This window comes from Emiliania huxleyi, assembly GCF_000372725.1.
Source record: "Emiliania huxleyi CCMP1516 chromosome Unknown EMIHUscaffold_160, whole genome shotgun sequence".
Lineage (NCBI taxonomy): Eukaryota > Haptophyta > Isochrysidales > Noelaerhabdaceae > Emiliania > Emiliania huxleyi.
In genome coordinates, this window is record NW_005200981.1 from 97,088 (window position 1) to 106,753 (window position 9,666).

Sequence of the window (9,666 nt, forward strand, 5' to 3'; positions counted from 1 at the left end):
AGGCCAGGAGTATCGTGGCAGTGCGCAGGATCATGGAGGCGGCGACGACGCGCTCACCTCAGTCGAACCGCGGCAGCGACGACGCGCTCACCTCAGTCGAACCGCGGCAGCGACGACGCGCTCACCTCAGTCGAACGCGGCGGCTCTGCACCCTTCGTTGCGTTCGGATTTTCCGCTGCAGTTTTTCTCTTTTCTCGGCGAACCGTGTACCCCCCCTGGGAATGGGAATTCACAGTGTTGAGAACGAACGTCTCTTTTCTTTCCCTCGGCGAGCCGTCCAACAGGTTCCGCTGCATCTCTGGGCGTGCGCAAGAGACAGGGTAGAATTCCTCGATACCTCAAACCACAAACGTGCAAAAACAAAACAGGCCCCAAATTACGTGTGAGTGTTAGAGTTGTTTGGTATTGCTAAAAATCTCTCTCTCAAACGTGTACAAATACGACAAAACAACTCTAACACTCACACGTAATTTGGGGCCTGGAGCCCTGTTCACGCGCGCGCGAGACGTGCAGACAGGGTTGCCAGGTGAGAGCGAATGGCGCGAAATAGAAAAAAGGGCCCGGGGGAAATTGTCCAGGGGTGCAGCGGCGGTATGGACTCTCCGCGGTAGTCTCCTCTATCACAAAATCCTCCCTCATACAACAACATACATGTACGTACTCTCTAGAGCGTGAAAAAGCGTTCCGCGGCCCGCAGCGTCCGGTCGAGGGCGCCGAGGGAAACGCGCCCTCGAGCCTCGTCCACGGGCTACAAGCGGCCGTTCACTCAGGCGCGCCGTTGCCGCTTCCGATCCGAGTCCTGATCCCCTTGCCGCCCTTCACCGCCCGTTGGCTGTACGCGCCCGGCGGCGCGGCCTTCTGGCGTGAGCACCTACTCACGGCCTGGTGCTGTGAAGAGACGGTGCTCGCACCAGTGCGCGACTCGCCCTCCAATCGCGTGAGCACGTAGCGCGCGTCCTCCTGCCAACCAAAGGGGGGGGGGGGGGTGTCACTCCAAGAGGTCTCCACGACTCCCGTCCTCGGCACCGGAACAGGAGCACTCGGGTGAGCCATGCGTGGGGTGTGTGCACGCATGCCTGCAACCAGAGCGGAACCAGAGCTCGCTTCTCTTTCCCGAGCACCGTCACGGCGTCCTGTTCACAGCTTCACGCCGGCCGTGAAAATGCCTGTTCTCAGCCCCTCGTCTGCGCGGCGCCGCGACGGCGTCCTGGCGGTAGAGCGCGAGGTCGTCGTCGCCGCGTGTGATGGCGGAGCCTACTCACAGACAGAAGGCTTCCCAATGGTTTGCTACAGGCGGCGCGGCGGCGCGGCGGCGGCGCCGTTCTCGCGTGCGTGCTTCACGATCGCGTCTCGCCCGACACCCGCCTACCTCTCCAAGACCGCCAGATCACCCGAGATTCAGCGAGATTGCGCGAAGCCTCGCTCGCCTCCCGCCTATCCGCAGCCGGCGCAGCATGTTCGAGGATCCGCTCATAAACACCGCAAAGTGTCGCTGCTTGCGACCTGCTCGCGCGCCGATCCCGAGAGCGCGTGCAACGCCTAGGGGCAGACGCAGTGCAGAGTCACTAGCCTGCGTGAGGTGAGAGGGGGCGCGGGCGAGTGAAGCGAAGGACCGTGAGCACGTCGTAGCGCAGAGAACCCGGCTTGGGCGCCCATGAAGCTGCCGGGTCATCTCCCTCCTCCTCCTCCTCCTCGCTCTCCTCCTCACCACCCTCGTCCTCCTCGTCGTCGTCCTCCGCCTCGCCGATCGCCCGCGCGTAAGCGACCGCCGCCTCCACCGCCGAGTCAAAGTTGCCGAGGTATCGGTTCGTCGACCGTGTACCAGAGTTGGTGTACCGCGCCTCGAAGCGGTCAGAGTTGGTGGCCTGTCGTACGCCCTTGTAGCCGCTGCTGCTGCGGCTGGAGAGGTGCAGCCGCAACCCTTCGGCCTCCGTCACCGGCCCCTCGCTCTCCTGCTCCCCCTCGCCGCCCTCCTCCTCGTCGCCCTCCTCCGCCGCCGCCTCGCCGACTGCCAGCGCATACGCCACCGCCGCCTCCACCGCCGAGTCGAAGTAGCCGAGGAAGAGGCTGCGCCCGTCCCGCGTGCAGCTCGCTCGAAAGCGGCCTTTCTGCAAGCACACGCCCTTGTAGCCGGTGCTCGCGCGCCGTGAGAGGTGCAGCCTCAGCCCCTCCGCCTCTGTTGCCACCGGCGCCTCGCCCTCGCCGCCCTCCTCGCCCTCGAGGACTAGGTGTGATGAGGTCGCTGCCTCGGAGGTCGCCGCAGAGTGGCGCGTGCGCTCGGAGTGCAGGGCGGGCGGTGCGGAGGCGGACGGCGGTGCCTCGGCCTGCAGCGCGGTGGCAGACGAGGGGCGGGGGGCGAGGGGTGAGGTGAGGGCCGAGGGAGGAGATTCTCTGTTGATCTGGGCGAGTCGTGTCCATCTCGGAAGCTCTCGGCTACACATTCACCAAGATCTCGACGTGGTTCTCGTCGAGCGTGTGGGGAAACGTACGGCCGTCCTGGGCGTAAAACACGTCGAAGCGGACGGTCAGGCCGCCCCCGCGCCTGCTCACGGGTGCAGCTGTGAAGAGACGCCGTTCACGCGCATGCGGCTGGTGGGGCGGTTGCGGCGCCGCGCGAGCTCCGGCGGGTCACAGCGCATGACGGTACCGCGCTCGAAGCGGCCGCTGCCCCTTGCGGCGGCTTGATTGGAGCCGATCCGCAGCATGGACGGTGTCCACCACACGCGCACGACAGCGCCGGCGCGGATCTCATGGTGCGACGCCTGCTCACCGCTGCTGGCGTGAAAGAGGCTTGTTTTTCACAGTGCGGCCGGCCTCGTTGGCGTGAGCGGAGCCTTTGCGTGTGGGTTGTACGGGTTCTGCAGCACAGGCGCCTCCCCCTCGCCCTCGCAATCCTCCAGCCGCTCGCCACCTCCATCGCCGCCGTCTCCGCCGCCGCCACCTCTGCCGCCACATCGCCTCATCGCCTCGAGCACCTGAGGACCAGTCAACGGCCTCACTACTGCTGGGCCGGTACCACTCAGCGCCGTCACGTCTCTGTGAGCGCCTCGTACTCCTCCAGCTCCTCCTCGTCGCCTGTTCACGGCTGCGCGCGTGAATGACGCTACCTCGGCTAACCTCGGCTAACCTCGGCCAATCTCGGCCAATCTCGGCTAATCTCGCCGTCGTCGTGCTCGATCCGCCACAGCGCGGGCTCGTCCTCCGCCTCGCCCGGCGGAAGGTAGAGCCGCACCACTGCGCCGATGTCCTCGTGCCCCTCGAAGCGCCGCAGCAGCCGCTGGCCGACGTGGGGTCCCTGCTCACTCGAGCGTCGCAGGTGAAGGGCGCGTCTCCACAAGCCTTCGCGCGCGCAAGAGCGTAGCCGCGCCTCGGCTTGCCACTCCTCGACCTTGCCGCCCTCCGCCGTCTCGCCGCCCGCCGCAGAGCCGCCGCCGCCCTCCTCCGCCCCTTGCTGCCGCCGCTGCAGCTCCCGGCGATACCAGAGTGGGCGAGGGCGCGGGTCTGCCGTCGCCTCGAGCCGAACGGGCGCCTACACAAAATGTTGACTGCAGTCGCGGCGGCCAACAGGGTCTGCGGTCGTCTCTCGCGGGGCGGGCGCGTGTCGCTGCCGGCCCGTCGACCAGCCGAGCGGCGCGGAGGAAGTGGTGGCGGAGGAGGAAGAATCACCCCCTCCCGCCTGCCCGGCCTGCGCCTGCGAACGCGCCGGCGGCGGCGCCTCGTCCTCCTCCTCGTCCTCCCCGCCCTCCCTGCCCCCGCCGCCCCCGCCCATCGCGCGCAATTGTTCCGCAGCCCTGGCCTGCAGTCCGACAAGCCTCGATCAACCTCGGGCGCTGGTGGTGGTGGGAAAGTGTCGGCGGGGGAGGGGAGCAGCAGGAGCGGGGTGGCGGTCACGGCGGCGGTCGGGACAGTCGCGGCGCCTGCAGCGCAGCCAGCGCCGCCCCCCCATCGCCCGAGCCAACCGCTACCAGGGCGGAGAGCCAGCCGCGCAGCTGACCGCGCGTGCGCTCGAGCTCCTCCTAAACCGGTCCAACCCTCGGTCCGATCTCGGCCTATCTCGGCGGGCGCGCTCGCTCCCACTGCGCCTCCAGCCGTTCGCGCTCGCGCGTCGCCTCTGTCGCGCCACCCTCCTCCCCACCGCGCCACTCCCCACCGCTACCGCCGCCGCTAGCCGAAGGGGCGTGAGGCGGGCGGGGCGGAACGAAGAGTGGGGCGGCGGCGGCGGATCCCTCTGCCCTGCACTCCCCCTCCCCCTCCCCCGCCTCGACAGCCTCAATCTCCGCCTCGATCTCCATCTCGTCCTCGCTCGAGTCAGCCTGGCCGACGCACTCGACCTACGCGCCGTCTGATCTTGCTGACACCTCGGTCAAATCCCCGCCAACCTCGGGTCACATCTCCACCTCGAGGCCGGCGGGCGTGCTCTCGAGCGCACTCACGCCCACCCCGACCTACTCACAGAAGAAGCCGCGTGAAGATCGCGCGCGGGCTCTCAAGTGCTCAGCCCACTGCCGCCTCTTGCCTCGCTCTCGCCGCCGCCCACGGCACCAAGGGCCGCCCCGCCCTCGCCGGCGAAAGGATGGTCAAGAGGCAGCAGCGGCGAGAGCTCGACCGGCGAGAGCGCAGGCGGCGGCGGCTGCGCCGGCTCCTGCGGCTGGTGAGGCTCCAGGAGGCGGAGAAGGGGAGAGATGTCGACCATATCCGGCGCCTCAGCTCCATCGAAGGGGCGGTCCGAGCTGGAGGCAGCCGCGACGGAGGTTTTGCCCGCCGGCGCCTCGCCGACCGCCCGCGCGTACGCCACCGCCCCCTCCACCGCCGTGTCGAAGGAGCCGAGGACGACCTTCCTTCCGTCCACCATGTGCTTCGCCTGGAAGCGGCCAGAGGGCTGCTTGTGCACGCCCTTGTAGCCGGTCGCGTTGCTGCTGGAGAGGTGCAGTCGCAAGCCCGCCGCAGCCTCCGCCACCCGCGCCGCCCCGCTCGCCGCCGCCACTCTCGCAGCCGCAGGGCTCCGTGCTGCGCCCTGCGAAGGACGTTCGGCCTTCTGGCTCCAAAAGTTCTGCGGCAGCTTCCGCCTCCGTTTGGCTGGCGGCGGCGGCGGCGGCGGCGGCGGCGGCGGCGGCGGCGGCAAGTCCCCCAAAGTCGAGGAACCAGCGGCGGCTGCCGCGGTTCCCTGCGGCTGAGCGGGCTTGCACGCCGCGCAGAACCAGTCGCCATCTGGGATGGGCTCGCCGGGCAGCAGCTCAAACTCCGCCTCGCAGCCGTCGCACACGATCGCCGTAACGATCTCTTGCGGATCTGCCGCCGCCGCAGCCGCCGCCAGCATGGCGTCCTCGGAGACGCCGCCGCCACTCGTGCTGCTGCCGCCGGCGTCGCCGGCCGCACGCGCATACGCCACCGCCGCCCCCACCGCCGTGCCGCAGTAGCCGATGTGTATCTGCCTTCCGTCCACCCTTTTCTGCGCCTGGAAACGGCCAGAGGAGTGCCGCGACACTCCTTTGTAGCCGGTGCTGCTGTTGCTGGAGAGGTGCAAATGCAAGCCCTCCGCCTCCTCCACCGCCTCGTGGAGCACCGGCGCCGGCACCACCGCCGCTGCCGCCGCCGCCTCCGCCGCCACCGGCGCCTCGCCGACCGCCCGCGCGTTGGTGCTCGAGAGGTGCAACCGCAAGCCCTCCGCCTCCGCCACCGGCGCCGCCACCGGCGCCGTCACCGCCGCGTCCTCTGCCGCCTCTGCCGCCTCGCCGGCCGCCCGCGAAGGGGCGCCGTCCTCCTCGAGGCCGCCGGGCGCGCCTTCGCCGGCCGCAATGCGGCCGGCGACGGCGGCGGCGGCGGAGGAGAAGAAGGCGCGCAGCAGCTGCGCCGCCGCCGCCTCGACGAGGACCGCGGTCGGCTCGTCGGCCGGGTCGAACCGCCACTGAAGCTGCTCGCCGTCTGGGCGAAAGGCGGCGTGCGCGGCAGCGTCACCCGGCCGCAGCCCAACAAAGACGTGCTCGTCTGAGTCGGCATCGTCTAAGTACTGCAAGACGAACCACCCCTCGCCGCCGCCGCTTCCGCCGCCGCTTCCGCCGCCGCTTCCGCCGCCGCTTCCGCCGCCGCTTCCGCCGCCGCTTCCGCCGCCGCTTCCGCCGCCGCCGCCGATCGCACTCGGCGGACCCCAAGCACGCCTCACCGCGGCTGTGTACCACGAGGCGCCGCCGTCCTGCCCGTCGCGCCAAAGGACTTGGGCGATGCTGCCGTCTAGCACGGCGGGAGCGGGCATCAGCAGCTGCGGCAAGTCGCGCTGGGGGTCGAAGACTGTCGGCTCGAGCTCGCGCGCCTTAGCGAGGTGTAGCCGAGGTGTAAGCCGAGAAGTCAGCCGAGACGCAGCCGGGACGCAAGCCGGGACCTTTCCTGGACCTTTCCTGCCGAGTGGGACCGAGAGCTCGTGGCGGGACGCGAGCCGAGCGTGGCCGAGAGGAGGAGAGGGGCGGCAGGGAGGGCAGAGGGGCGCTGCGAGGGGCGGGAGCGGAGCGCGATCCTTGTACGTGCGTGCCGAGAGGGCGCCGTCGGGCTCGAGCCGAAGCCTGTACAGCGGCAGGCTCTGCCCTAGGCCCGTACCCGCCACGAGCTCGACCCGCCCCACGCTCGCGTCGTTGCGATCGACGGGCCGCATGCGCACGTCCAGCTCGAGCCGCCGGGCGGGTGAGCCCGCCGCCGCACGGCCCGGTGAGTCGTCGGCGTGTGCGGCCTGCGCCGCCCGCATCGTCGCGGCCAGACCCTGCGAGAAGCCGATGCAGGCGGATGGCTTGATCTTGTCGAAGGCGACGCCGGTCAGCGCGCAATACTTCTGCACGACGCGCGGCTTGATGAAGCTGAGCAGCTTGCGATTGGCCGCCTGAACTCGGGCAACCTCGGTCAATCTGGGGCGATCTCCAGCCACCCCCCCCCCTCCGCGGCAATCTCGAGCGTTCTGGGGGAAGCGATGATCTCGGCCAATCTCGACGGATCTGCGCTGGCCTCGAGCAGCTGGTGCAGCAGCTCGATTGTCCCGACGCTCGGGCTGTACTCTGACTTTGTGTGGTGCTGGACGAGGTAATTCTCCTGGACGAATCCGGTGATGCCGACGCCGAGCGTCGTGAGGCGGTAGGCCGCCGTGTGCGTCGCTCCGCTCACCCTTGCCTGCTGCTTGAGCTTGACGAGGGCGCGCCTGTTCACGGCTCGAGGTGTAACGAGACGGCGCGTGGGCCTCGGCTGCCGCCTGAGCTTGGCGACGACGTCATCCGGCCCTTGTGGTAGAAGAAGATGCCTGAAGAGCCATTCATGACGACCACTCAACGATGGATTCAAATCCCGTCCGCCCGTCTTGCGGCAGACGAAAATGCCCGTCTCCTCCGCCGCGAGCAGTCTCTTCTCGCCGGCGATCGCCGACTCTCCGCTGCTAGCGGCGGAGAGCACCTGCACGACCTCCTCGAAGCTGCGCGCGTAGCCGAGCGTGAGCGACGCCGCCGCGCTGCGGCTGCACTCGAGCGCCGCTCCGCCGCTCGGCCGGTCCTGTGTAAAAGATGAAGCACTCCGGTCAGCACCGAGCTCTCGAGCGCGCCGCTCCTTGGCGCTGGGCCATTCCTGCCGGTCGGCCTCCTCTCCAAACTGGCGCTGCACGTCCTCCGCGCTCGGCCTATCGTACCCACTTGCCGCTCAAGCGCCGAAGGGGTGGCTCATCGAGCGCTGCACCCTCTCGGCGCTCGGCCTCGGCAGCGCCACAATCTCGGCTAATCTCGGCTAATCTCGGCCAATCTCGGCTAGTCTCGGCCTCGGCAGCGCCACCGTCCGGCGCATCCCGCCCTCGAGGTAGGTCGACCAGTCGCGCGGCTCGACGCGCCTGTTCACGGCTGCAGCTGTGAAGAGACGCCGCTCACAGCGTCGCGGTGTGACCCGCGCGACGCGCCGCCCGTCGATGACGATCTCCATGGTCGGCTCGACCTGTTCACAAGCTGCCGCCGATGAGCTGTGAACGCGAGCGGCGTGAACGGCATCCGCCGGCGCGGCACGACCCCCTGCCCGCTCAGCCGGAGATAGAGCACCTCGGCGTACGCCCGCAGCGAGCGCTGGTGCGAGAGGGGCGGCGTGGCGCCAGGCGAGCCTCGCACGACGATGTCCCCCCTGAGCCTCCGCGCCACCGCGGCGAACTCGAGGTCCTAAACCTCGGGTGATCTCGGGTGGTCTCGGGCGATCTCGGGCAATCTCGCCACGGGCGAACTCGCGGTCCTTGCGCACGCCCCACAGGACGATGCGTGTGCCCGTGCCGCCGCTCTGCGACCAGCCTGGGGACGCGAACTCTGCGAGCAGCTCCGCCTGCTCTCGGACGCAGGTGTGAATCGACGCCGTTCACGGGGGGGCGGGCCTGAAGGGCGGCGCGGCCTCGGAGCGGAGAGGTAAAACAGCCCCCTGGCTAATCTTTGCTGATCTTGGCTGATCTCGGCTAATCTCGGCTAGTCTCGGCCTCGGAGAGGTAGGGAAGCCCCTCGCACTCTTCGAGCAGCATCTGGAGCGACGCCTCGCGCTGGCGCGTGCGCAGCGGCGCCTGGAGGGGCTCGGCGAGGTCAGCCGAGATCAGCCGAGGTCAGCCAGAGATTAGCCGAGGTCAGCCGAGATCCGCCGAGGTCGGCCGAAGTCAGCGCGTGCGCAGCGGCTGCGCCTCCTCGCTCGCGCCGGTGAGCAGAGCGTCGCGTCCCGCCTCCCACGTGCAAAGGGGCAGCCGCAGCTGGTCTGCGTCGATCGCCCTCGAGAAGGAGGAGGAGAGCAGCCCGACTGTGCGGCGACCTGGCCAGTCAACCACGAATCGATCAGGCGCCTTGATCGAGGGGAGAGGATAGCCTTCCGCTGACCTCGGCTGATCTCGGCCGACCTCGGCTGACCTCGGCTGACCTCGGCTGATCTCGGCTAGTCTCGGCCGCTGCGGTCGCGCGTGAAGACGAGAGCGTAATCTGCGAGCCGCGGCAGCGCCGTCTTCGCGCCAAACCCGTAGTGCCGGCCGCTCGACAGGTCCGTCTTGCGCGTGTACCCGATGGACATGAGCCCCTCCCGCACCTGGAGGTCGTTCACTGATTCATTCCTCGTTCACTGATTCCCATCGCGTGTCTAGCCGAATCGAGACGAGCCGCGCGCACCTGAGTGGTTTTAGCGATTGGTGAGGACATGCCGCATGAAAGACGGCCGTCGCCCTCGCGCGCGCCTCGCGCTCACTCATGCCGCGGCCGTCGTCCGAGAGGACTAGCACGGACTGAAGGCACCTGGCTCTCATGACAAGGGACGGTCAGAGAGCGAGGGCGGGCGGAGACATGGACAGCTCGCAGTCCACGCCTCGCGCTCTTGCCACGTCGACTCGGCCGAGAGGCGGATGAAATGCGCAGCGAGCGCGCCTTGGACTCGCGTGCATTGTCGAAGACGTCGCCGAACGCAGACATCGCCGACGTGTGGGTCTGCGCGTTGTCCTCGAGAAAGGTGTGATTGACCTGCGGAGTGAGCACGGCAGGGCGTGTTTTTGCAGGCGGCGGTTTGACACGAACTCTCGCGGCTCTGACCAAAGATGCATCTGACCAAAGTACTCCCTCTGCTCGCCTGGAAGGTCGGCAGCCGCGCCGCCGGATGGTCATCTTCATCATCGGACTCCGCAAAGACCGCCGTCACGTCCATCAC

General features: G+C 69.0%; 2 protein-coding genes across 2 annotated transcripts; both read right to left on the bottom strand.

Moving 5' to 3' along the window:
• Positions 1-596: 596 nt before the first annotated feature.
• EMIHUDRAFT_441668 (hypothetical protein) lies at positions 597-2,657 on the bottom strand. The gene is made up of 9 exons (XM_005785404.1): positions 2,611-2,657; positions 2,446-2,542; positions 1,614-2,324; positions 1,504-1,539; positions 1,320-1,365; positions 1,202-1,254; positions 1,071-1,133; positions 946-960; positions 597-871 (listed from the first exon to the last, which is right to left on the bottom strand). Exons 1-9 carry the CDS (start codon positions 2,637-2,639, stop codon positions 767-769), a joined length of 1,155 nt encoding a protein of 384 aa, XP_005785461.1. The 5' UTR covers positions 2,640-2,657; the 3' UTR covers positions 597-766.
• Positions 2,658-7,773: 5,116 nt separating this feature from the next.
• On the bottom strand, positions 7,774-9,368 carry EMIHUDRAFT_441669 (hypothetical protein; the record flags this gene model as incomplete). The annotated part of the gene is made up of 9 exons (XM_005785405.1): positions 9,331-9,368; positions 9,203-9,260; positions 8,922-9,057; positions 8,666-8,790; positions 8,471-8,551; positions 8,236-8,322; positions 8,022-8,165; positions 7,919-7,950; positions 7,774-7,849 (listed from the first exon to the last, which is right to left on the bottom strand). Coding segments are annotated over exons 2-9 (696 nt in total), but the record flags the coding sequence as incomplete, so codon positions are not given.
• Positions 9,369-9,666: the final 298 nt, after the last annotated feature.

Bases quoted from the DNA above. Each gene is read 5' to 3' on its own strand.
- EMIHUDRAFT_441668 (XM_005785404.1), bottom strand. From the start codon at position 2,639: ATGCGCTGTGACCCGCCGGAGCTCGCGCG. The intron at 1,366-1,503 runs GTCGCAAGCAGC...TTGGAGAGGTAG, and splicing joins CGGGATCGGCGCGCGAGCAG to GCGGGTGTCGGGCGAGACGC. The intron at 1,255-1,319 runs GCGCCGCCGCCG...GTCTGTGAGTAG, and splicing joins GAAGCACGCACGCGAGAACG to GCTCCGCCATCACACGCGGC.